The sequence below is a fragment of the Protobothrops mucrosquamatus genome, unplaced genomic scaffold (genome assembly GCF_001527695.2).
Source record: "Protobothrops mucrosquamatus isolate PMUCROS unplaced genomic scaffold, P.Mucros_1.0 scaffold_138, whole genome shotgun sequence".
NCBI classification, from domain to species: Eukaryota; Metazoa; Chordata; class Lepidosauria; order Squamata; family Viperidae; genus Protobothrops; species Protobothrops mucrosquamatus.
In genome coordinates this window covers 314881-342556 of record NW_015386214.1, presented here as the reverse complement: position 1 = coordinate 342556, position 27676 = coordinate 314881, and the positions used below count along the sequence as shown (strand labels likewise).

The 27676-nt window shown below is 37.3% G+C and overlaps 1 protein-coding gene across 1 annotated transcript in view; it reads right to left on the bottom strand.

The window, feature by feature from the left end:
- Positions 1 to 27676, bottom strand: part of GALNT14 (polypeptide N-acetylgalactosaminyltransferase 14) — a 171111-nt gene that overhangs the window by 40040 nt on the left and 103395 nt on the right. The window contains exons 4-6 of the mRNA XM_015818526.1: positions 24425 to 24492; positions 24033 to 24098; positions 14449 to 14570 (exon numbers count right to left, since the gene is read on the bottom strand). Of these exons, the coding sequence (XP_015674012.1) occupies positions 14449 to 14570; positions 24033 to 24098; positions 24425 to 24492 (256 nt within the window). The remainder of the gene's footprint in view (positions 1 to 14448; positions 14571 to 24032; positions 24099 to 24424; positions 24493 to 27676) is intronic.

Below are 27676 nucleotides of genomic sequence, written 5' to 3'. Positions count from 1 at the left end.
TCACACACACACACCATCTTAGCATTTGTTTCTGTAAGCTAAGGATCTTGGTGGAGTGCAGTTGCTTTTGGATATCAGAATGTCCTTGGAAATACCAGGGTGTGGCTCATTTAGCCAGCCAGCCAGAACACAAGTGTGCATGTAAATGAATGCATGCATGAGCCCATCTCTCAGGTTTGTGAAACAACATGAGCTTTACTAAGCTTTGGGGAAGTTGGGTGGGAAGCATTTCTATCTGCCCGCAGCTGCTTTTCCCAAGCAGAGGCGGCAACCCCAGTTTCAATTCCTCATAATAAAATAATAAAAAAAAATAGATGGCATTTTTTATACTTCTATTATTCTGGCTTGATCACTTTCTATGGGTGGTCAGATGACATACGCCCTTAGAATCAAATATGTGTTGCAATGGTAAGCATATTGCAAACGGCTATGAATAGTTTTTTATTTTGCCATTTCCTTCCAAAAATACTTGAATTCTAATGATAAGCTTTCTTCAAGGCTTTATTCTATTAAATGTACTTACGTATTTACTTACTTACTTATTTACTTATTAAATTTATATAGCACCCATTTCAGTAAAGGTAATTTCAATAGCATGAAGATACTGTAACATCTAAGTAAACGTGATCCCTTGAGGGTGTTTAGTTGACAGCTCTTGGTTTTGAGCTTTAAAACACTTCCAGATGGTGACTTTGCACACCAAATGGCATTTTGCACATTCCTAATCTATATCAGAAATATTTCTTTGAGAAATTGGCTAGGAAGCAGTCTAAGTGGTGGAGGTGATATAGAAAATCTCCAGGAAGGTTTGAACTCTGATGTTTAATTAAGCAATGGCAGCTTAATTAAATCTGTAACATTACCTTATACCAGGGGTCTTCAAATTTGGCCCCTTTATGACTTGTGGACTTCAACTCCCAGAATTCCTGAAAGCTTCTAGACTTTTCTATTACCTTGTGGGAAAGTGTTGCATGACTGCACTGCTGGATGGCAGCCATGCAGCAGCATTGAAATGGCAAAAACTTTCCAAAGTTTCATTTCCACAGGAGAAATGGGTCCCAACATTTTCTAAGTTAATTAATTGGAGGAACCACTCGGTAGATTCACCATTTTGCCCAGTTAAAGGTTACAGGCACAAGAGTTTTAGTAGTATATAGATATATACAGACATGCGGGGACACATTCACATATATATTTTATAAGCCATCCAGGGTTATTTGAAAATAAATCTTCTATATAAATAAAAATGTAAATGTTCGTTTGTTCAAAATCTTAAATCTCCGAAAGTTCTTCACCGATTGCTTTGAAATTTTCACACAACGTTGCATTCGAATACGCACGCATTTTTATATACCTATATTATATAGATGTCACACCTGTGACAGGTAAAACATGCTTTTTTGAAAAACAGCGCCATCTGTTGGACATAAAAGCAACACACGCTTTTACTAGACTGAGCCACAGCAACACGTGGCTGGGTACAGCTAGTGACTAAATAAAAATATTTGCCAAATTTTGCTTCCTGTAGCTAGAACATTTAACCAGGGTTTCAGGCTGAGATGCCTTTCATGGCAATCGCTCCCTGGGCCTTTGTTCAAACTGAAGATACCAGAAACTGCTACTATTGAACATGGTGACTTCTCCCAATGTAGCTCTCTTCTAATTGCCAGAAACCAGAGGAATAATTTCCCATCATTTTGTGCAAATCTGAAAACAAAGATATCACAACCCTAAAAAGCAAACAAAAAAAACTTCCCACGATTCCAGGAAAAAAAACCAGAACATTATTCTGTCTATGTGTGTGATGTGGTTGCATTACTGCTTCACCCATTGCTGCCGTTAGTTCAGAAATTCTCTTTGTTGCCTCCCCTCTTCCGACAGGCTGGCATTAGAGACTGGAAGTTATATAGGTCTATCAATGAATACACAGTATTCTTCTCACTCTTCTATGCAGACTTCCCTTCCAATCAGTTTACAAAAATGCTTCTTCTCCCCCTCCTCCGCTTCCTCGTCCTTCATACCCTTGTACTATAACCATTTAGAAATAGCTGCCTGAATGTATTCCCACGATGAATAATATTCACCACTGAAAACATCCGCCTGACATTAATGCCGTCTGCCACCTTTCCTTAATTATTTGTCTTCACACTCTTTTATGTAATTTGCCCTTGTTGCTATTAGTTGTGATTGTGGAAGGTTGTTTTATTTATAACACAAATTTCTCATATCATACATAGCAGTGTGCCATCACATCCAATCAGAATCAGATTCAGTGACAGAAAGAGAAAATGAGGCCAAAGAAAGTGAGATAAAAATGAAGAAAAAGAAATCTTATGATTGTCATGTGTTAAATGAAAGATGAAACGTGGTAGACAATTTCAAACTTACTACAAGCAGGTGGCAAAGTTAGCAAATTGGGCCATTGAACATATGTTTCTATAATCTCCATTTTCCAAATGAATACAAAAATGAAAAGGTGGCTATATCTAGACCAGCATTAAACCTATTTTTCCCAGGACTCCTTCCCACTTTAAAAATTATAGAGGACCTATAGAGACCTATTGTTTGCATTGGTTATATTTTTTAATATTTACCACACAAAAAATTACAATTGACACATTTGCTGCTGCTACCATGATGGCCTGATAGGATTTTAATACTGTACTGTTTTTCAACATAGGCTAGGAAATAATTTTGATTTTATGGACCCATAAGAGGGTCTTGGCTGGAGCCACTGTTTAAGAAATACTGATTTAGACCATATAAACATGAGACAGTGCTGATCCATGAATCAAATTAAGAATGGTGATTTTGACTAATAAAGTACCACACAGCTTTGAAGTTTCTGCAAATCAATATGAGGATATTTCCCAATTTTAGAGTTACTCAAAAAGCTCCATGTTTCTGACAGATAATTTCACAACTGATTTAACAAGAACAAGACATCCTATGGATAACCTTATTTCCATGTAAACTTTCCACAGCAAGTTTTTAGAGGTGGAAGGGATTGTTAAAACCCTCTTCAGTGCACAGATCCAAATTAATGAACTCTTGACAAATGGTTGTTGAATAATCATTGAAAAAAACACAAAATACACTGGGATGAAGGAAAGCCCACTGGATGAAGGGAGTAGAGGAAGGAAAGTTCATGAGACTTTGGAACAACAGGTTTTGCTGCTATTCATACTGCTTTTTCTAATATTAATCTGCAATCTGAGATGTGTACAGTAACAATTGTTAAAATACTTGAAAATTGCTATCAGCTTCCTCTTCTCTTTCCAAAGCTAAACATTGCCTCAGCTTTCTTTATAAGCATCTTCAGAAGTATTCATAAGCATTTACAAGCACGGTGCTACACTACTGACCCATATTCATCTTGTGAACTAAATTTTCAATATCCTTGTCACACCAGGAATTCTTTAAAGCAACCTTTTGGCTTGCCTGGGTTGCATTGTGCAAAGAGGAATTATAAAATATATAACTAATGTACATAAAAAACAAGAAGGACAAGAAGCAACGGGTGGAAACTAATCAAGGAGAGAAGCAACCTAGAACTAAGGAGAAACTTCCTGACAGTGAGAACAATTAACCAGTGGAACAACCTGCCTCCAGAAGCAGTGAATGCTCCAACACTGGAAGTTTTTAAGAAGAGACTGGACAGCCATTTGTCTGATATGGTATAGGGTTTCCTGCCTGAGCAGGGGGTTGGACTAAATGACCTCCAAGGTCCCTTCCAACTTTTATTATTATTATTATTATTATTATTATTATTATTATTATTATTATTATTATTATTATTATTATTATATGCTAGTCTTTCAGAAAAATGAATCAAACATTTCATATTTTTCCTTGTTTCTATTTTTGTCCTCATGCATATTTCTGATAAGCTGCTGAACATATGAAAGGATCCTTTCAACTAAACATGTATGTAACAATACTGGAAAATAATCTATAGCAAAGTATTAATCACATGATCAATATGTTCTGGTTTTGAAGGTTGGCATTGATTTTTTAATGGCCACTCTGGACTTTAACTGCCTAGCTTCTTCATCTATTTGGATCTATTATTAACTTCTCACATGGCTCTGCATAACATTAATTTAACTCTCACATAATTTGGGAAATTCTATTGACCTTTTCAAAAGACTAAGGCCATAGGACTAATTTATTCTACTTCAAAATATTGAATACTGTTTTAAAATTAAATGTTACAACATAACACAAGCATATTGTTCATGATTTAGTACAGAATCTCCCCTCCACCCACCCACCCTGCTTATAATTATCAGGGAGCACTCAAAGATACTTCTCATTTTGGCTGATTCATATTTAGCAATGTAACTTAATGTGCTACCTGCAACATCTCTCCTCAAAATAGGAAGATTTTTCTTAAAAAAGAAGAAAAAAACCCTTTCAGTTGGAAATAGAATATTGTCATCCAGTAATTCATTACCGTGGCATTACAAAGATTGATTCCTTTTTGTAAAAAAATGCCTTGGGCCTCATAATTACATTTTCAGGAAAAGTTATTTGCTTGAAACAAATTGGTAATGGTAGATGCATCAGTCCTCTAAATAAAAGCAGCAAAGCATATACGAACATGCTTATCCATTCATGTGCTGAACCAGAGTTTCCCTCTGAATGTTGTTTTGTGATGTTCTTCTGAATTCACACATGCTCTCATCTGAAAAAATGCTGATGTCTTCAGCCAAATCTACTGTGAATACTGCTTTGGAAGACCCGCATGTGCATATGTGGGTCTTCTAGGTGTGCATATGGTCACATCATTCCTCTGATAAGCACTTATCAAGATGAGGCAGGCCCACAATGTGTGCAATAAAATAACATGACTCTTTGGTAAGTGAGTTGCATGAATGTCTGAAACTGTCAAATTCTGATATCAGAAAAAGTGGTGATGAAAATGAGCAGTGGTAATAAAACTCATTTTTGGGGGATAGGAAAGAATAGCTTAATACTGGTAATTGCACCAAAGTGAAAAAGAACTTGATTCAAGAGAAGTCCGATCTGTGATAGTAAAATGTTCTCCATAATTAAATACAGATAGGGTATAGTGAAGAGATACCCCAATATATACTGGATTAAGGAAGCATTAAAGTATTGAAAGTAGTTGCCATGGTATGAAAGATGGAGCACAATTCTGAGGAGGAAGAAAAACAAGAAAGTCCAGTTGCTTCTTGAAAAAGCACTTTTGGGACAACATGACCTGGATGACTGAGAAACACAAAGGAATATATTTTATCAGGATATTAAATGTTGTGTGTATTGGGGGGGGAGGCATATTTTTAAGGCTCTGATTTGCTGTCACAATCTTGGGCCCATATAGGGAAAACTGAGTAAATCTGAGTTGTTTTATTATTAAGAAACATTGATTTTTAGAGGGGGCAAGGGCACTAGAAATAGCCTTTGTCTCTTGCTAGCAAGCAGAGAAATGTTGATGGGATTAGGGGAGTTACCAGTTACTTTGCTGCAGTTTTCTTATTAGGCTTGTTTTAGTCAATCACACACCAGGCACTGGATCTTCCTTGCCACTAATCAATTTCATTCTGCCTTTGTTAACAGTGAACCACACTTCTTCTTTTTCTTTTTTCTTTAGCAAGGAAAGGATTATTGTGAAGGGGATGTAGTTGTTTAAGAGTGAGAAGAGTTATTTTGGAACCATGTCATGTTTGCATGGTCAGGGGAAGTGAAAATAAACTTTCATTTCAGCCAAAACACAGGCTTCCTTGCAAATTCTCAAGACAAGTTTGGAAACTGAAACAAAGTGAGTATGATAGCTGATCCTAAGATCCTGAAGCCAGGTCAGAACAGGCTTAATCTAAAAAAATGAAGCTGGTATTATCTCAGCAACTGGTTGAGAGAGAATGTGGGAGGGCCTTGTCTCTTGGTCATTATTAGCTAACTAGACAAAGTGGAAGTGCCCCTTTTTTGTTTGTGCCCTTTCTCTCTGAAGAACCATATAGAACTGATCTTGGTGGAAAGAAGCGATCAGTGGAATAGTGGTGGTGAGGACAGCTTTATTTTCAAAGGAAAAACCCACTATAATGTGTCACCTTCACATCGTCTACTGCAGGGGGTCTTCAAACTTGGCCCTTTTATGACTCGTGGACTTCAACTCCCAGAATTCCTCAGCCAGCATGCCTGGCTGAGGAATTCTGGGAGTTGAAGTCCACGAGTCATAAAAGGGCCAAGTTTGAAGATCCCTGGTCTACCGTGATGCAGAGAAATTTAACTACAACAGGCTTTAAAAAACAAAAACAAAAAAGAGTTGATGGCTTGGGTCTCATGAGACCTTAAATTGGTTGGGGACAACTGAACACTCAGAACTCCAAGTGACCACCAAAGCCTCATGTGTGGCCTCCAGAGAGCTCCAGATGTTTAGAGATTTTTTTTAAGAATATAATGTTTGTTGGTTTATATGTTTATTCTCATCTCAGCCCATAATGAAGTCCAGGTTATCAGTAGATCATGTTCAAAAGACAACCCATTAGCTATTTTTATTTATTGATTTATTTCAATCAGTTTGTATGGCCATCTCACAAGCATGACTCTGTATGGCTAACAACATTTTAAAAAAAGTACAGCTAGTAAAATAAGAATAAAAACTAAAGATAAAGAAAGCAATATACTATGGACAGCAGGAAACCAGCAACCAACCCACCTGGGCTCAACTAACTTCACAGCCCCCAAATCTGGTAAAATAGCCAAGTCTTTGTCAAAAGCCATTAGGATCAAGGTTAACCTAATTTCGGATGGTATGGTGATCTAGAGGGCAAGCAGTGTTATAGAAAAGCCAACAAGTTATACATGATAGCTTTCCAAGAAAGGGAAGGCTGGAGGCAGATTGTCTTTGCGGATTAGTCATAACTCCTATGCAGGTTGCTGATAACAAACTGATCAACTGTAAAGCTGTAACTGAGGCATGAAACTCGGATGGGAATTCAGGCAGAAATCCTGGAGGCATCAACTTGGCTGAATTCAAGAGTTCAAAAGGTGAAAAAAAGCAAAGAGGCTTTTCACAGTTATCTTTGCACACACATGCAACGGGAAGTGCTTTTGCAGTAAACACTCTCAGTGTTGGAGGGCAACTGTCCCAGTTGGGAGGAGGGCTAAAGTGGGGAATTAGCCAAGACTCACTATGTAAACACAAGAGGACAACATCTGACTCCCACCCCTACCCCCCCCCCCATGAATGCCCTGAGCCTTATATGATCTTTCCCAGGTGAAAGCTGGCAGTCTGGTGAGATTCCTGTATTATAGGCATAGAACAAAAAAGTAGCTATTTTGAATTCTACTCTTATGGATCTGGTTGTTCATGTCTGACACTCAGGCACCTACAAGCCATGGGTTCACACATGAAAATCAGCAACCTAGAAAAAAGAAGAGATGACCACAGAAAGAATATAACACTACCCTCAACCCATTTCCTCACCAGATGCACCCTAATGTTGGTAAGACTCTGCATATATTGGCGCAGGAAACTTAAGATTTAGAATTTATAAAGTGATATGGGATATCAAAGCTTGCTTCTTGCTATACTGTGCATTATTTCATTATTTTACTTTATTAAATTACTTACAATTCTTTCTGTGAAATTTTCACTCAAAAAGTAGTAACATTCTTTCTACTATGTAATCAACTTTGTGTCCATGCCTCTTTCTCTGGGCTTTAACTATCCCATGTGTTAAAGCAAGTAAAAAATAAAATAAGGCAGATACAAAGGTGATTAGGTCCTACTGTAAACTTCTACCTGAAGCTTGTTGTTTGCTGTTGACATCCCCGGAGCACCCTGGTCCTCAATAATTACTTCAAGTAAGGAGTGTTAAGAGATGTATTGTTAGACCTTAACCTGCCAAGGCAGCTTGTTAATGACATAAATTAAATTTTATTCTTTTGGCCCAGCTCCATCTACTACTCTTTGCAATGTGATCTCTGGCACATGCATCTTTGGTATATATTATGTCACAGGATAGATTTCTTTAACTTGTCTTTGAGATATAAGGTTCTGTGTTCCTTTATTATTCCATTACAGTGTCCCTTGCTGTCACATACTTTGCTTTTTGGACTCTTGCCACAAATTAGAAATCAGACTAAAAAGTTGTTTTGCTGAATGAATAATAGAAATGGAAATATGGGATGGAGGTCATTTGCTGATTCAATGCATTTGGTATCATTATATAAATCTATTAAGTCAAAATCAACTGGTCCTGTGAGAAACCAATTAAGAGAACACTATTTTTTTAAGGACCAAGGGAGGCAGATATAAAGCAAAGTTAAATAAAAGTAGTTGCCCTCTCAACACTAGCCTGAAGGTGGCAGAATTAACATTTCAAACATTTCTGCGAACACTGGACATAGGTATGCATAGTTATTATTATAAGATAATAAATAATCTATTCTAAATTTGTTTAACATACACAACAATCTTGTCAATCTGGGAGTTTCAGTGCCATGAAAAACTTAAGTACAGAAAATGCATTAACAGCTTTCTACATAGTAGTTTTGCAGCATGGCCTTGTGACTTCATAATAACATACTACAAATATACAATGTACAGTTGAAAACCGAGATGGACAAGAATAATTTCGCAATGACTTTGATACCATCATTGTCAGATGCCATCAATCACACTCTCAAAAAGCAAATTCAGTTGCAGGTCATCAGTATTGGAATTCAAAAAGGAAAAAACACAAGAGAATTTATCAGCAGGTTTAGAAGACTCCCGAACATTGTGTTTAAAAGAGAGAGAGAGCAGAATTTTTTTCCAAATTAATCCTATTGGGGTCCATATGGGGAAAGAGGGAGAGGGCATGATGGCATGTACATCATATCATCTTAAAATGACATGAATTACATACTGCACATCATTTGCATCATGGCACAAAATATATAAATTATATAATTAATATGATTTGCAGGATGAGGAACATGACATCTTTGTAACTTCTGCAAGATGCTAATCCCTGTGGGAATTCGGGTTATTTACTAGCTATGGAAAACTGAGTGTCCTTTGGAAGAAGCGAAATACCTTTTAAGCTTTATCATTACTTATAACAGCTTTTCCCAACTTGATGCCTTCAAGATATTTTGAACTATTTCCAGAATATCAAATACTCCAACATATTTGGAAAATCCCCTTTTAGGGAAGGCTTGCTGATAATGAGGGCACAAATTGCTAATGCATGAGCATGAGCATTGTTATTTCAGAAAGTAATATACATCAACTTTTTAGTTGCAAAAAATTATTCCCACAAAAAATGAAACTATTTCCTTATTTGGTCTACTTTCCTTAAAATAGTAATAACTGCCTTGAGTTTTCAGTTTTTTAACTATTGTATGATTATTTGTCACTCTCTAATGTTAAACTGTAAACTAAATACCATACTTTTTGTAAGTGCCTGCATTAGTACCAAATACTATAAAAATACAGAACTAAAAACATTGCTCATAAAAATATGAGTAAACTAAAAACTAGAAAGGAAATACAACACTACAAATGCTCACTAAAAACATTTCAGTTCATTTTAAAAACAATTAAATTACAGGGAAAAACTATAAAGTGCTAGTTTACCAGGAAAAAGGATTCTGCAGCTAAGATGTTACTATCAAGAATTCTTTTCTTTTTCTCCATACCACAGGCTGTTACTGTTGGTGGGATCTCAAGGAAGTCCTGATAGTAGATCATAAACAATATTTAACCAGTACTGGAGAAACTGCTAGTTTTGTGTATCTGAATTCTTCACGATGCAGAGCTTTATAATAAGTAATAATTTATTTAATGATATCTGGTAGCTTACAAGCAACCAGTGCAGGTTCTGGATTGACTTCAAGGACAGCCCCAGGCAGAATGCATTAAGGAATATCATTGTAAGATTATTATGGAATAGATTAGTGAAGCCAGACTGCTCCCGCCAATCAAGGATGAACATATTTCTTACCACTGAAGCAACTTACGCCTTTAGTGACTGCACTGAATCAAATAGACCCCTCGGTTTGTATATCTATTATTTGGGGTTAATAGTCTTATCCAGAACAGGTCACCTTCTCAATTCCAGAAACCGCAGCCATCTATTCACTATGACACTACCCAATGCTTTTGTTTATCAGTCCCTCAGTTTACTGGCCTTCTTCCAACCTATCCTGTTCCTGTTCAACAGCTGCACAGTCTACTCTAATTCAGAAGGAATTGTGTTGATAACACATCCCAAATCAATATCATATAGATATTAAACAACAATGGGAAATTTTTGCAGAAGGCTTGCAAACAATGTTGTATAACAGAATATTAATGACTCTGTTGATACTAAAGACTAATATGTTTCATCTGATATCCTAATAATTGCTATTTGTTTCTTTCTTTTGGGGAGAACATATACTGTATATACCAGCCTTCATCAGAGCTTTCAGGGCAACTTACAAAATCAATATGAAATAAAACAAAGAAAAAGAATACCAATTAATCATAGTATTATGATTTAGTAAATGTTCTGCCATTCTGACACAGCCAAGCAACATAGCTCTGCTATTTATATTAATAAAAATACATTAAGCTGTCTGATTTCTAAAACGCCTTGCTTCAGTTCCTGACACTCATTTTGATGGTCCTGTTGCTCCGGAAGGGATCCTGGGGATTGTCTGTCCCAAGCTCTTAGACTTAAGACACTGGGCTGGAAACCAGGAGACTAGGAATTCTAGCATTACTTTAGGCATTAAAGCCATTTTGGTCACTTTGGCCAATCACTCTCTCTCAGCCAAATTCACTTCACAGGGTGGTGGTGGTTGTGGGAAAAATAGGAGGAAGAAGGAGTATGTTTGCCACCTTGAGTTATTTATAAAAATAATAAAGGTGGGATAAAAAAAATCTCAAACCCCCCCTATTCTGGGTCCATCATTTGAGAGCCATTAATTCCAGAAGCAGATTTCACATTAATGCTGCTAAAAGCAAAAGCAAACACTCTATTTCAAACTTTAATTTAGATTATTTCTTTAAAAAAAAATAGTGAAAAGAAAAATAGTGAAAGAGAAATTGCAAGTATGAGAAGTTAATAGAACTGACATTTTGTTTTTCTGTTTCATTCAGATGTTACTGTTTCAGTCTTATAATGAATTTTCTGTGGCATTGCTGCATATGGTATCAGCATTCATCTATAACAGCTGTGAGCCTGAACTACATTCCCCAGTGCTAGAACTGCCGTCCTGCTGGCTGTATCTCATCAAACATCTCATACAAAAAGGCACCATCATCACTCAGAGACAGAGAGAGATGAAGAAAAAGAGGACCAATGAGGATGAAAGAAAGAGAAAACACAGAAAGAAGAAAATTAAACTCTTCTCTTGTTTTAAAATAGAGCCATACTATTCACACCATGAAGCCACTTTCCCCCAGCATGTGAAGATCATACTACTGAAATTTGCCAGCAAAATGACTGAATTTCTACAGAACACATTGGAACCGGGTGGTATTAAGAGAGCATAAGTGAAAGTGTTTTCCTTCTGTCAGGTGTCTCTCACTCTCAATTCTCTCAGCCCCTTTCCCATCAACTGGGAGTTCTGGGAGAAGTAGCAGCAGAACAGATGTCTGGAGCAATGAAGGCATAAAATAAAGAATGAATGTGATCTGACATGAATAAAATCTCACATTTAAGCTTATACTATGGTGGTAAGATCTGTGGAGTGTTTGCTTTGATTGCCTCTGTAGATAGCTGCCCAGTAGCATAGTTTAACGTTCGCTAAATCAAGCTGGAAGAGGGGCTGCTGGCCACTACAAATAATTCGATAACATTTCTCACATTTGTTTGGAGCTTGACACCAGCTGGCCAAATCCAGCTGAGGTGAAAGAAGCCTCATCTTGTGAGGTTATATGGGATTGGTTTGAGTCTGTGGATCCAGAGGAAATGCTTCATGCTAACAACCTTGTCACACATAAACCATATCCCCTGCCCTATCTTGCTAGTGAAAGCTGCCAGGGAAGTGATGGAAGGCTGAATCTGGGCAGAGGTGAAATCATCTTTGAATAATAGGCTCTTTATCTCTGCCTTGGAAAAAGCAATGATATATCCTCTCCTCAAGAAAATATCACTATCTTGGACTATTATTTACTAGCTACCAATCTTTCCTTCACATAGAAGATTAAGAAAATGATAGGGCTGCAGTTCCAGAAAACCCTGGATGAAACAGATTGTCTGTATCCTTTCAGATGGGATTCAGACCTGGGTATGGGATAATCATTGGTCGCTTATGTTGATCATCGCTGGTGAGACTGGGGTGGAGAATTCGCCTCCCCTGATTCTATTGTATCTCTCAGCCTCCTTCAATACCACCAACCATAGTTTCTTTCTGAGGCTGCTGCAAGGCCAGATGGTGGGAGGCACTGTTTTGCAATGGTTCTCTTCCCTCTTCAGTGAATAGACCTAGACTAGAGAGGCTATGTCCTCAGGGCCCTAGATAGTAGAGAGGCTGTGTCCTCGGGCATTCTGGCATGCATGAACTGTTTCTCCCTTCAGTTTATCATCTACAAAAAGTCATTCATCAGCACAAGGTGAGCTAGCACCAAAAGTGAATGGTACTCAGGAGATACAGTGAAGGTTTGACCTGGTGTGCGGATGAGCAAAAACAAGCTTAAGATCAACCCTAGAAAGATGGCAGTAGATTAGAAAGCTGACTAAATGTGAAGTGTGCAAAGGAGGGTCTGTCCCTTGGGAATGCAAATTAAATTAGAAGTACCTAAGGATCCCTAACAGACTTGCTGAAAGATAGGAAGGTAATATTATTGAGGTTATTTTGATGGTATATGGATACTTGTCTCCTGGTTGAAGACAAATATCACAGAGTCCTTCTCTATATAGAAGAGATGACAGAGAAAAGAGCATCCCACTCAGTAACATTGGTTTAATAATGTTTTACTGGAAAAAAAATGCTTTTGTCAGCAGGGTTTAATTTCCATTAAATCAATTTATTAAAGCTTAATTTGCATGAAATTAAATTCAGTCCTTATTCAAAGAACCATCACTCCCTTAAACCATTCAGCACTGGGAAATCATCATAGACCTAATTAAAAACTTGACTGGAGCCATGCCCACCTATTTCCCCTTGTAACATTCAGCAGGTCTGACAAGAGCCTTTGGGCTCTGTTAACTTAATTTGCATTCCTAAGGAACCATTCTTTGCTCACTTGGCAAAACTATCTTCCACTTCTGGCCCTATTATGCCAAAACACTTGTGTTCCTGCAGTCAGGACCAGCTGGTTCAATTGTCCTTTTGAAGCACATTTGAGGACCTATATTTCTATGAGTTCAGAAATACAACAATGAAAAGTTTTCTGGCCACTAGGATGAAGAGGCTGAGCTGTTATTTATAACTGTAATTATCTCAACCTTTGGAAAAAAAACCCCACCACAAATTTCAAGATGTATTGAGGATAAAAAATGTTCCGCATCCCATACTCTAACACAGGGGTAGTCAACCTTGGCTCTTTTATGACTCGTGGACTTCAACTCCCAGAATTCCTGAGCCAGCACAGCTGGCTCAGGAATTCTGGGAGTTGAAGTCCACGAGTCATAAAAGAGCCAAGGTTGACTACCCCTGCTCTAACACAACAATTTTGGGGTTTAGTACCTATTTGGTGTCTTTTGTATCTGAAATTGAATGGCAGCCTGGTCTGGTTTATATTCAGACAAATGGCTGATTTGGGACCTGATTTTATCTTTGGTCCAGTGGTCAGCATTCTTCAGGGGAAACTCGATAGCTCATTAGAGAAATACATGTTGAGAAAGAAAATCTCTGCTATTTCCACATAAACAGGCAAGATAGCAAACAATGGGATTTTTTTTTTTTTTTTGCTAAAAGCCAGAGGCCTGCTGCCAGTTAGAGAACAGTATTGAGCTAGTCTGAATTGGCATTACATTTGTAATAGTGATGTTATTTCTGGTGAAAGATGGCTTGATGGGCCTCCTTAGAGTGCCGTCGGCCAGACAATGCCGGCTGGCAACCCCCAGGGGGAGAGCCTTCTCTGTGGCAGCTCCTGCCCTCTGGAATGACCTACCCCCCGACCTACGTACAGTTGCGGACCTGCGCCTTTTTCGCCGAGCCCTGAAGGCCCATCTATTCCGTACAGCCGGCCTGGCATAGTTTGATTATGTTTTAGTGGGGGGTTTTGTATGGGGTGTTTTTAGAACAGGCCTGTTATTTAATTTGATTTTAGAACAGAAACTATTTATTTATTATTGTGGTTTTTAGTATCGCCTGTTCACCGCCCTGAGTCCCGTAAGGGAGATAGGGCGGTATATAAATTTAATAAATAAAATAAAATAAATAAATATCTTTCCATGGATTTTGCCAGGAACTTCCCTAATTAAAGGCTTACACGAGCCATGCTGATACATGCTATTATCTCTGATCAGAGACAATGCTACTGAGTGGCTCACTTACCTCTTTGATCCTCTGCAAAAGAGGAAGCAGCCAATCCTTGTTCACCTCACAGTGACTGTCTAGAAAGGTAAGAACCCCTGCCTGGGCCACATCTGCTCCTCGAATGCGGGAACGGATCAAACCTGTAACAGCGGACATGAACTCAAACATAGGTCTGGCTGATGCAAATTTCTAAGCAAGACTTCAGTTGCTAAACAAGCACACACAATCCTCAGCTTATTCATTCTTAGCCTTGCCTAATCAGCTCATGCCATGCTACCATTATGGACTTAAAAAGAAGCATGCCATTGTTTAAGATGCTTCAGCACAGTTTCTTTTCTGCATTGCAAAGTCAGTAGTCCAAGCAAAAAGTTTGTCTTGGGAAAAAATTATGTTCATTAAAACATTCTGCATTTATATAATTCTTTTCATTGCCTCTGCAAAGAGAAGACAAGATGTCAAAATACTGGCTCTGAAGAATAAGGTTGTATCATAACTAGAACAGACCCCTTTTTGCCTAAAATACAGTTTAAAAATGTTTTCAGAGTTTCTTAAGAAAAAACTAAGGATAAACATATAAATATTTCTTAATAGGGATGGGATCACTTCCCTAACTACAGCTTCCTGTAAATTATTCTGCAAAGGCAAATTGCTTCAAAAACAAACAGCAAATACAATTTGCATTGCAGAAACAAATGACAAATACAATTCTCAGCTGGCAATCACTTCCCTCAATTACAGGAATTTTCTAATGCATTTTCTATTCTTCATTAATGGAGAGCTAAATTTCTCTTTTGCAACAATTCTAATATGGCAGTCATTGGAAGAACAGGACAACAGGACAACAAGATTAATTAATAAATCAATAATTGGGGATGATGGAGAAATTATAATATTACATGAGTAATAAATTGAGGACAAATTATAATCAATAGGGATAAGATAAAAGGCTTCTTTTTTATTCTTAAGTTTGATGGGTGTTACTATGCTATCATAATATCCTTTTTATAATGAATGGCAATTTTATTTAAATCACTTGATTTTGCAATATTTGTTTCAATAGAAAAGAATGTCTGTAGTCCAAAGTTGAGTCCTTGGTGCTCTCTGAGTTTGGTGGTTTGCTTGAAGACATTTCATTACTCAACCATGTAGTATCATGAGTGTGGGTTTTGCTGCCTGTCTATATACAATAGCTTGCCCTGTGTATCCCAAGACAATCCTAATAAAATGTATGAAGCACACAGAACACCTGTTTTGTTTACATATTCATACTGTTTTCAGTTTGTAACTTTGAAAACCGCAAAGCTTTACTTGGGCCTAATAGTCTCATTATGCAATTGTAGATTTTCAGTGGCTAAAAAAAATTCCAAGGAAGTTGCTTCCATGGTCCTCAGGTGGTTTGTTTAATTAAAGAAATGGTACAGGAAATGACATGCTTTACAAAGCAAATCTTTCATTTTATACCTTGGATCTCTCCATATGGATTTGCTTACTCCCAATTCTCCTGTTTTCTTAACAAAATTAAACCTAGAATATATTTCTTAGTTGGATCCACACAGCAAACGATTAAGTGGTCATTGTCATAGCAAGTTGTGGGAACAAAGCCATCAAAATAAGCCATAATATGAATGTTGTGACATCATTCATAGCATAGGAATTGAGTTCTGTTAATGAGAAGTTAGAATCTCACTTGTATAAATACAGCCATCAAAAGTTAAAGTGTAATAGGCCCAGATCAGACATGAATTTAATTGTATTAGGCAAGCATACACTCTTGGTTTGAGGTAGTCCAGATTTAAGTGAAGTGACCACACATTCTATTCTATAATACAATCTTGATTAATATTGATTCCTTTATGGGTAATGGTATGCATGAATGATCTTGGGGGACAGGAGAGAGAGCCACAGAATGGACAATTGGTAAGCAAATGATATCTCAGCCCACAGAAAGAGAGATGGGGTGGAAAACATTAGTTTTCTGATGAGTAAAAGAAAAAGAGGAGACCTTCCAACGTAACTTTTCAATAAAGTACTTGTATGACTTGTCTGGACTACCTCAAAGGGCAAGCATATAGATAATAGCTTTTGGGAAATGGAACTAACTATTGCTTTCCCACCATGACCTGAATTGATTTTTGTAAATCCTGTTTTTCATCCAATTTAAATAATATCACTTTGGGTGCGTTCACATGATGCAAGCATCATCTGGATAACAACATCCATATTGAGGCTTATTCACTGCATAGATTGGCTCCCTGACTTGTTCTGTGATTGATCTCTGTTTCAATACAACCTACCATTCTGGGGTAACATGGAGAAAATGTTATGGATTCTACAGAGGGAATTAAAGGAATTTACAAAGCCAGATAAGTCAAGTCTTGAAATAGGATCTGAGCCAGAATCAGTCAATAGTCCAGAACCTTCTGCCAAGAACTCAAAACCCTAGAGGCACCAGACCTTCTAGTCCATGAATGGCTGCATCAATATGAAGACTATCAGAAAGCAACAAAGTCCTTGCTTACAGTTCTAAGCATTTTATCTGGAACTAAGTCTAGTCATTTGTCAATTGTGATATTCTCTACTTCTATTAAGAATGCAGTCCTGGGCTTCTGGGAGAGTCTTAAGTTAAGGAATGCTAGTGCACCGCTTACTAAGTGTGCTTAAGGCTAGAGGTTATTTCTTCTGAGTTTGAAAGAAAGTATGAGAAATCATATTGCATTGTTTTCTGTGGATTAATTTATATAGCGGGTACTGGAGGGGAGGGAATAAGACAATGGGCTAGAAATCACATTTCAGCACACTTTTACAACAGCATACTTAAACTAGAATATGACACAAAATCCAATCTCTTCTTAAAAACCTTCAGTGTTGGAGCACCACAAGTTCTGGAGGAGAGTCATTCCACTGATTAATTGTTCTAACTGTCAGAAATTTCTCCTTAATTCTAGATTTGATCTTGCCTTGATTAGTTTCCATCCATTGCTTCTTGTCCTGCCTTCAAGTGCTTTGGAAAATAGCTTGACTCCCTCTTTGTGGCAACCCCTGAGATACTGGAACACTGCTATCATGTCACCCCTAGTCCTTTTTTTCATTACCCTACACGTACCCAATTCCTGCAACTGTTCTTCATAGCTTCCAGTACCCTAATCATCTTTGTTGCTCTTCTCTGCACTCTTTCTAGAGTCTCAACATCTTTTTTATATCATGGTAACCAAACTGGATGCAATATTCCTAGTGGAGTGTTACATTATANCTAACTTCATGTCATCTTGATTCTAGCCCTCTCTTAATGCACCCTATCACTGTGTTGGCTTTTCTGGCAGCTGCGACACATTGGTGCTTATCTTTAAGATAAAACTTGATTCTCTTAGTAAACACTTTTATTTTTTTGTCTTGTAAACCAAGGTTAAAATATATCAATTTAAACTGTAGTTTGGGGAGGAATGAAGTACAGATGTTACTGTATGTTACCGGTAATAGTCTCGACCCTACTGTAGCAATATACATCTTAAATCTTTAAAATGCAATTTAATTAAATATATTTTAAAATTTTAGAATCCCAAAGAATCATGAATGCCATCCTTTGACTTGTTAGAACTTAATAATCACTTAATAATCCATTCATTCATGTGCTTGAATTAAAATTTTCATGCTGACTGGGAATTCAGGAAATTTTAATCCCAACACATCCAGAGGCATCAAGGTTGAAGCTTTAAGGGAAGTCATATACTGAACTTTTTCTTTTTGCTAAAACATGGTTGGTTTAGTTTTGCATGTTATATAAACTTAACCAATTGTGGTGTACAAGTAAACAAGAGTTAAATAAACCATGGTCTTGTGATATGTGTTAGGCTAAGTCACAGGTATCAGCTTCTTGAAAATCTGCCACTTGCAGATTTTGATCTTCTCCCATGGGTGCCCATGCAGCAGCAGTAAATTGCATTGCCTTAAACAATGAAATAAGCTTGAAGGCACCATCATAACAGATTTTTAAAATACTCAGGCATTCCAAGAACAAGGACAAAAATAGAACTTTTGTAGGAAAACAAGGAGTTGCAACACAAATTTCACCATAGCTTTAAATGAACTTGAAGGGAAGAACAATCCACCAAATTCTCTCCTTACTCTTGAGTAAAGTAAACCTGAGGTTAATTACTGTGTGTTGGTATCTTTTAATAGAGAAAAGGTGGGAAAAATAAGAAAGGATGTGAACAGTACAAGAAGAGTTAAGAAAGGTCATGGAAATTAAAGACTACAAATGACACAGAACAATTTTTGGTTTCCTTGAATTAATTGGTTTCACAGCTAAAATAATAATTCAGAAACATTCTGAAGATAATCAGAATGTAAGTTAATACATTTGGATGGTATCAACTTCAGGAAGGCTGGCCTGGAGGAACTGCTTAACTTGAGGGTTAACGAATTAAGGGATTTACAGGGTTGTAAAAAGGGAGTTACTGTAAGTGATTCATCAAGTGATCTTTAAGTGACAGCACTGGGTTTGTTTTAGAAACTAGATTGACAAAATTTGGTATTGCTAATTGTTGATTTTTAGAATATACCAACCTGCAAAATAATAATTTAATGAACAATGTTGAATTTCCAGAAGTATTAAAAGAAATTCCAGGTAGGCAAGGTAATAAATATTCTATGAAAATCCAGAAAGTCTACAAATTAAAGTTTTAAAACTCATTTACTTCTTGAGCATATAACTGATTACTTTATCAATTAAAACAATCTTACAGTATCAAATAAGTTTCCCTTAACTAATATCATAAATTACTTCTTTAAAAGAAATGACTGTAAATGTTATTGTTTGTTTCAAGGATGCTTGCTTGACAACTATTTTCAGTAGTAAATTAATAAAACAGGAAATAGTAAAGGGAAAATCAATGGAACATTGGAAATAGCTATTTCTCCTTTTTTATTTCAGAAGTTGGAAGAGGGATGGAAAAGACATTTACAGTAGAACATAAAGAAAATGGGGTTGGCATGATGGCTCAGTGGTTAAAGACACCAACTTCTCAGCTGGAAAGCTGACAGGCCGGGTTCAAGACCCGAGCGCTGTGTCATGGAATGAGCTCCCATTACTTGCCCCAGTTCCTGCCAACCTAGCAGTTTGAAAGCATGCAAATGTGAGTAGATAAATAGGTACAACTTCAGTGGGAAGGTAACAGTGAGCTTATGTGCCTCAGTGTATAGTCATGCTGGCCACATGATCACAGAAGTGTTTTCGGACACTCCCTTGGCTAAGAAACACAGATGAGCACTGCCTCCCAGAACCAGACACAATTGGATAGGGGAAACCTTTACCTTTATAAGGAAAATATTCTTTCTCATTCCACCATTGTTCAATTATGCTTTTCAATAAAAAGCAGAGAAAGGATACTGAGTAAATGCTTTCTGGGCATAATAGGCATGTTTATACACAGAAAACAGGCGGGACTTTTACTATAATACTGCTCCCTCTAATTTACAGCTTTTGAGAGAGAGAGAGAGAGAGAGAGAGAGAGAGACAGACAGACAGACAGACAGACAGACAGACAGACAGACAGACAGACAGACAGAGAGAAAACGCCCGGGAGATATCCTTGCACTAAGGAATTATGAGAGCCCAGGAATACAAGCATGGTGTCCAAGTGGGAAGTCTCTATACAATTTTCAGATTTAGGGAAAGTAGTGCTCAGTTTTCTGTTTTTATCTCTCTCTGTGTTTCTGGGTTGGAAAGAATAGAGGAAGGGAGGGATTTGCATACCCCACCAGCAATAATACCTCAATTGCTATGCTTTATTTTCCACTAATATACAGTACAAGATGACATGCATATGTTAGGTTGAAATCATCAACTAATACATTCTCATATATACAATAGTCAAACCAAAAAGTGACAAAAAAAATCAGTGATAGTGATATAAAATCAAATTAGTACTATTTTATACTATTATTTTACTAAAGTAATTCATTAATCTGAATAATAATTCAGATTATCACCCAAGAAATAAAAGGTACCCTGGCCCTAACTTTGACACAGGTAGCCTCTGAAAGCTTATCTTCTCTTTATAGAGTACAACAGAAGTAAATCCATGGCTTGCACATTTCATGTATCTAAGGCCCACAAATTGAAAAAGTACCAATTTTCAGAAGTGTGCTTTCTTTCTTTTGGGGACAAATAACTGTATTATGTTCAATGCACCTTATCTGTCCTTAAACTCTCTTAACAACCCAATTAGGTGGTCAAGCAGAAACTTTTTAGTGGTATCAAATGATTTATATTTGAAAAGGAATTGAGATTTTTCCTTTCAGATCCACTAAAATGGGCAGTCACATACAGCCATTAAATGATTTGTACTTCTTCATATTCTTTCCTGATACACAGAGATTTCTGTCATTGCCTCACTCTGCTATTAACCAAAATGGAATTCTTTCTGCTATCATGAAGCTTCATAATTACTACAATTCAGGCCAGATCTTTTTGTGCAGATCTTTTAAGTATCTTTACTGGATACTTAAGATGTTAAATTGCCTCCATAAACCTTATACTGTAAATAACCAGTGTACCTATACAACTGAAAATATATTGATTATTTAATTCATTGTAAGTTTTAATATAATAATTTCTATTCTGCAAAGCTTGTTTTTGTACAATTAGTAGTTCTGATTGTTGTCTGGCTCTCAAGCGGTTTCTGGGTAATAACAAGAGCTGAAAATTCTCACAAGCTGTTAGCAGCCTATGTGGCCTCTCTACACAAGGAGTCCTCACTATCTTTGTGTGTGGAAGATGAATATTTGTACTGAGGAGTTTCTGGGCAGATTTCCTATATGGTTCAGAAGTGCAGAAAATCAGAATTGTTAATTACTCAAAGAGCCTCCATACACATATGAGAAAAAAGAAATATGCAAACCACTAAATATTGTAGCTGGATTACCTTACCAAATAGGTCAGTTGAGCAAAATTCTAGTCAAATGGTAAATGTCTATGGAGATTCTCAGTCATCCAGGTCATGGTTGTCCCAAAGATGCTTTTTCATGAGGCAACTGGACTTTTTTTTTTCTCTTTGAAGAAACTGAAGAAGCTTCTTGGATGAGAAGCGAAATGCCTTCAAAGAGAAAAAAGAAAGTCCAGTTGCCTCATGAAAAAGCACCTTTGGGATAGTCAAATGGTATTTTTCACAATTCTGGAGATGAATGCTACTTGAGCAATGTTGAGAGTAGAAGTCGATACATCTTAAAGTTGCTGAGGTTGAGAAATACAGGTAGTTTTTGACTTACAACAGTTAATTTAGTGACTGTTCACAGCTACAACGGCACTGAAAAAAGTGACTTATGATCATTTTTCACACTTACAACCATTGTGGCATCCCCATGATCAAGTGATCAAATACAGATGCCTGGCAAATAAATCATATTTATGAGGGTTGCAGTATCCCAGGGGGATCATGTGATCACCTTTTGCAACCTTCTGACAAGCAAAGTCAATGGGGAAGCCAGATTCACTTAACAATTGTGTTACTAACTTAACAACTGCAGTGATTCACTTAACAACTGTGGCAAGAAAAATGGGGCAGAATTCATTTAACAACTGTCTCACTTAGCAACAGAAATTTTGGGCTTAATTGTGATTATAAGTCGAGGACTACATATACTGCTGTAGCTAATGACTTAGATTTGAGCCACTGCAAAGTTCAAGTGCAAAGTTCATTTGCAGCAGGATGTGTGGTAAAAATATTTTCTCCTACAAAATGGTAGGTTACTTTGCAAGTCAGGGCCAGTGAATTTTGTTCTTTCAAACCTAAATGGAATATGATAAACCTAGGGCACAAATGGCCACTTTGAGGTGATCACCATATACTTCTAAGTTGGCAGGAAACTCAGCTACAAATAGAGGAGAGGCGAAGGAGGAGGAGGCTCAAAATGCATGCCATGTGGGTGAGCCATGTGCCTTCCAAGTTACCCTGTTAACATTTAATCTGGAAAAGCAACTTTGCACTCAGTCTTCCTTCAGGTAGAGGTAGAGGTAAAATTTAGGTATACAGGAAGGCTACCAGCTGGGAACAATCACCTTGTGCAGGTGAATGGAGTGATGTCTCCAATCCAGAGAGGGGAAGGATCAGCAGATGGAATTCTACAGTGGAACATGCTGTCTGAAGAAGGTTTTTGCAGAGCCTTAATTAATTCTTTTAAGCTGTGGTTCTTGTAAGCCAAGAAAAGACACATTTTTGTCTTCTCAACCTTCCCACCTCCGACACAGTTGCTGCAAAGAATGTTAATGAAAAGAAAAATGCAGAGGGGCTCTGTCCTTGCCAAGTATTGTTTCTCCACATTGCTTTCACCCACATCTTTACCATGAACTACTTATTTGATAAAATTATACACTGCCCTTCAACAAACTTCTAGGATGGTTTTAAAAAAGCAAACTTAAATGCACAAGTAAAATTTAATGTGTGAGATTATGAATAACTGTTGTTACTTTATTAATGTGAATTATTAAGCAGTGATGAATCATTTTAAAAGGTTATTACAGCTATTGGGTCATTTTGATACAACAGGCATTCAGCTGAGTGACTGTTTTTTTTAAAAAAAACATCCCTTCTACCTTTATCTCAACTCCATGGGCAACATTTTTTGGACTGGCCAAATTTGTATCAGGCAAATAAGTATTAATTCACTTAAAATTCTACCTTACTTTATGCACATGTCAGAAACAGGAATGACATGATGCACTTATCTCAGTTCAGGAAAGGTCTCTTGCAAAGACCTTAGCCCTTGCAAAAAGTACCAGTCAAAGAGGTTAATGTGGAAAAGTATATATGATATGCTTAAGTGAAGTCCTTTTAAGTGTTCACCCTGATCCTGAATTCAATAGCCCATCAATGCTGTAGCCATTTTTAATTAGGCATTTTAGACAAAGAATGTAAAAGAAATAAAGATAAGTAAAAAAAAAGAGAGTAAAATACCAATGAATAAACAAGGGATCTAAAATGTAATGGAGTTTACAATTTTCCAATGTATCATTAATTACAAATTATAGAACGCTGCAGGACTGGGTACATCTACTGAAGGAAACCTGACTGAATAGATTAGTTTCATTTTGAAGAAAAATGCATTGATTGCTTTATTTTGTTCTTTAAAGCAAACCATGGACCGGTTCCGTGGAAGGAGGTTTTTCTGTGGACCGGAGGAGGTGTGGTTTCACATGCTGCCTGCATCCCATGGATGGGACTTTGCTTGATTGCCTGGGTCAGTTGCTGGCATGCTGCGGACCGGTGCCACTCCATGGAGCAGGGGTTGGAGACCCCTGCTTTAAAGTATGAAAATAATTTGGAGAACACAATTACATGCACATACACAAAGACACACAGGCAGACATAGAGATGACAAGATCTCTATGACATATGTTCCAAATAATTGCCTCATCTTCTTTCATTGATACTGGCTTTTCATCCATAGAAAGCTCCACCTTAGTAGAAGACTACAAGCATAAAAAGTATGCATCTCAGTTGTAAAAGAGTATCCTTGCACTTTATTTTTCCTATACTGTTAAGCTTTGATTTTGTCTTTCTCTTTTCTTTGTGCTCCTTCGGGGTGCTCGGCCCCCAAATGCTTACCTTCTCTTCTACTGTTACGCAGGCATTTCACTTTGGGGAGCTTGATCAGCAAACGGCAATCATCCGCTTTGGAGACACAAACAGAATGCAATGTTATTTGATTGTTTCTGTTCATCATTCAAAGACTTTCACACAGTCAAGAGGTCAGAAAGTGAGTGTTAAGAACTTTGACAGTGCACACTTAACTCCTAGTCACAGAATAGAAAAGAGTATGTGGCCAGTATGATGTCAAGGAAAATGGGAAATTATAATACGTGGGGAAATCTCCTCCTTTTCGGGCTCAAGTTTTCAATCTCACAAAGGTTGAGACTGTGCACCAATACATGTGCATGCAGGCACACAATTCCCTCTCTCCCTCCTTCTCAACCCCTCTTGTTTTCAAGTTCACTTACGATCATCGCTGAAGTCATCTACTAATAGGATTTCATGGACCAGATGCACCGGGGTTCGGTTCAGCACACTAAGGAATCATAAAAGAAAATACCCAATGGATTTTTCAACCGAAAAACAAAACTGGGAAACAATCAGGCAGAGTATACATTTCACCTGAGTAGATAACAGTGAGGTTGTGGGGAAGAGATGAAGCCTTTGCAAAAAGTGAGCGTTATTTAAAGTTACACTACTTAAATAAAATTGATATGATCATTCCTTCTGATCGTTAATCTTTTCCAATTCCAGTTAGAAATCCAGTCTCAACGGTGTTTTCGAGAGCCTCTGGGGGCTGCCCTTAATCCTGAGGGTTCACTGCTTAGAGCAAAGTATGAGGCAGGTGTTCCTGTACTGTTTCATCCAGGATCCAATTTAGATGGTAAGTGGTTTAGAAACAAAATAGAATTCCCATGATAGGCTGCAATTATAATAACTGTGGTGCAAGACTTCCTCAAAGTACCATAGCCACTGCTTGTGCTTCATCAATTAAAAAGCTAAGCTGAAGCATGGTACTCACCAGCTGTACTGCTTTACAGTCTGAAGCTCCTCATAAATAAAAAGGAATGCCTGCTCATAGAACCATGAAGTTGAAGTTTGCACTTCTGGGTAATAAGATCAACAGCATTTTACAAAAGAATACAAGCAAATATGGTCAAGGTTTGTAAAAACCATGTTCCTGCAACACTATCAACTCTACAAAGAAACAGTGATGTTTGTATTCCTTTAGTTGTCACTATCAAAAGAAAGGAAATATATCTGGAAGGCTTTACAAAAATATTGTTATTTAAAGAATGACCTATGTAACTTGTCAGAACAAGAGACAAGCAAGTTCTGTGGAAAGCTAATTTTTGTAAAATGTCTTTAATTATAAGTTGGCTACAGTCATTGTCATTGTGAATACTTAAATTACATGCTAATTTAAACTGAGTCTGGTTTCTTTTAGCTAATGGGATTGCCCAAGCATTTAAAATAAATGTATCATATGAGTGTTGTTTTGAAGATAGCTATTTCCCTTCTTTATGTAATGTAAACAAATTATTCACTATCGGGGGAATATAAACTGCAGGTTACTAGTGAAATATGAGACAGAAAAAGATTGCCATTAACTCTGAAAAAGAAAGCTTCAACTAAAATCCAAATCCTTTTATTTTTAAAAAATCAATGTAATTCATTTGATGGTTATATTGATTAATGATATTGATTAATGCTTTCAGGAAAATTTCATTGTTTGAATTTTTATATCTGTGAATTTATATATGAATTAAACAATTACAAAAAGAAAAATAACATGAAATTCATTGCTCTAACCTGAATTTAATTTTGAATTCCCCATTTATATTGATTTTAATATAACATAATATCTGAGTCCAATCTAATAGGCTATTATCTAAGAAATATGACACCAGTTTTGTGAGATAACATAATTTTATACAGAATTGGGGAATATATAAAGGATATATGTTGGAATAAACATATGGCAGAAGGATAGTTGAGCTGAAGGATGCTTAATCCATCAAGAACCTTCCCAAGTTATTTAGGAATCCTGTCAGTTCTAGCATATTGCCCCCTGTACTGGACACTAGGCACTGGACATTGTCTCCTGCATTTGGAGGGATGGAATTTATATTTACCTGTGGTTTTAATCTTTGTCTATCTAAATGAGAAGGAATTCTGTAAGCCAACAGAGACAAGGGTAGTGTCCAAATAGTTTAATACTGCACAAGCTGTTAAATGTCAACATTAGGAACAGCCTGGTGATGTTAGAGGGGCAAATGGTTGAATGCTATGAGTGTATGTAATTGTGGGGTTTGGGCTGAATGAGAAATAAGGATGTCTTGGTCTGGGAGGAGAGAGCAAAGGGAGGAGAGCTAGGGCTGGAGGGAAAAGGCAGGCAGTACCATTGATATAGTGCCCTAGTTGCACAGTGGTTAAAATGCAGCATTGAGGCAAACTCTGGCCAGAGCCTGGAATTTGATCTTGACAGGGCTCAAGGTTGACTCAGCCTTCCATTCTTCCAAGATTGGTAAAATAAGGACCCAGATGCTGGCAATGCTATATCTAGTGGACCAACCTTCAATATTATTAGATCCTTAGTCGCCCTGAACTTGGGCTCTTAATACTACCAAACTGTTGGATTCCAATATCAGTCTGGTTATGAAGACCCTGAGATTGTTAGTGCTTGGACAGTTCAATTTGCCAACTGATGATGTTGAATATGGAGCTGCTCAGGAGTTCGTGATTTCTATGGCAAACAGGGACTTGTCCGAGGTGACTGAAGGTCACATTTTACCTTAGGAGAGTTGCAAAATAATCTGATAGTTAAAAATATTATCCTCGCTCTGTTGCTATAGTCAGATCACACTATGATTGCCTTTTTGTTAACTGGTGTCACCCCACCTTGTAAAGGAGAAAAGGTCTATTAGAATGGCCTATCAGAGATAATTTATGGAGCTGCTGGGTTCCAAGGAGAGCATAGGTTTTTGTTATGGAAGGTGGTTGAGAAGGTGGTTGAGCAGTAGCTCCAGATTATCTGGACCCAATTTAGTCAAGCTTCAGGCTAAGTTAGATTACTGAATTAGAATTGATTATGCTGTCAGTGACCTTTAGCAGAAATGGGATGCATCCATCTTTATACTCTTTGATTTCTTAACAGTTTTTGATACCATCGGTCACAGAATCCTTCTGGACAGTCTGCAGCAATTGGGAGTGGGCAGTTCTGTGTTATTGTAGTTCTCCTTTCTCTGTTTTTCAGTTTCAATTACTGTTGAAGGAGGGAGGTATCATTTCCTATGCAAGATTTATATGAAACCACAGGGTGAGGTCATCCATCAGTTCAGGGTCTGCTATCATCAGTATGCAGATGATACTCACTTATATATGTTGATCCTAAAACAGGGGTGTCCAAACTTTTTTCAAAGAGGGCCAGATTGGATGAAGTGAACGTGCTGGAGGGCCGAACATTTTTCCGAACATTCTTTGAACCATTACAATTAAATGCAAATGAATTATTTTATGCCTCTTTCCTCTTTCTCTCTCTCTCTCTCTTTCCTTTCCCTTTCCTCTCCCCTCTCTCTCTTTCTCTTTCCTCTCCCCCTCTTTCTCTTTCCTCTCTCTCTTTCTCTTTCCTCTTTCTCTTTCCTCTAACTTTCTCTTTCCTCTCTTTCTCCTTTCTTTCCTCTTTTCTTCTTTCCTCTTTCCTTCCTTTCTCTTTCCTC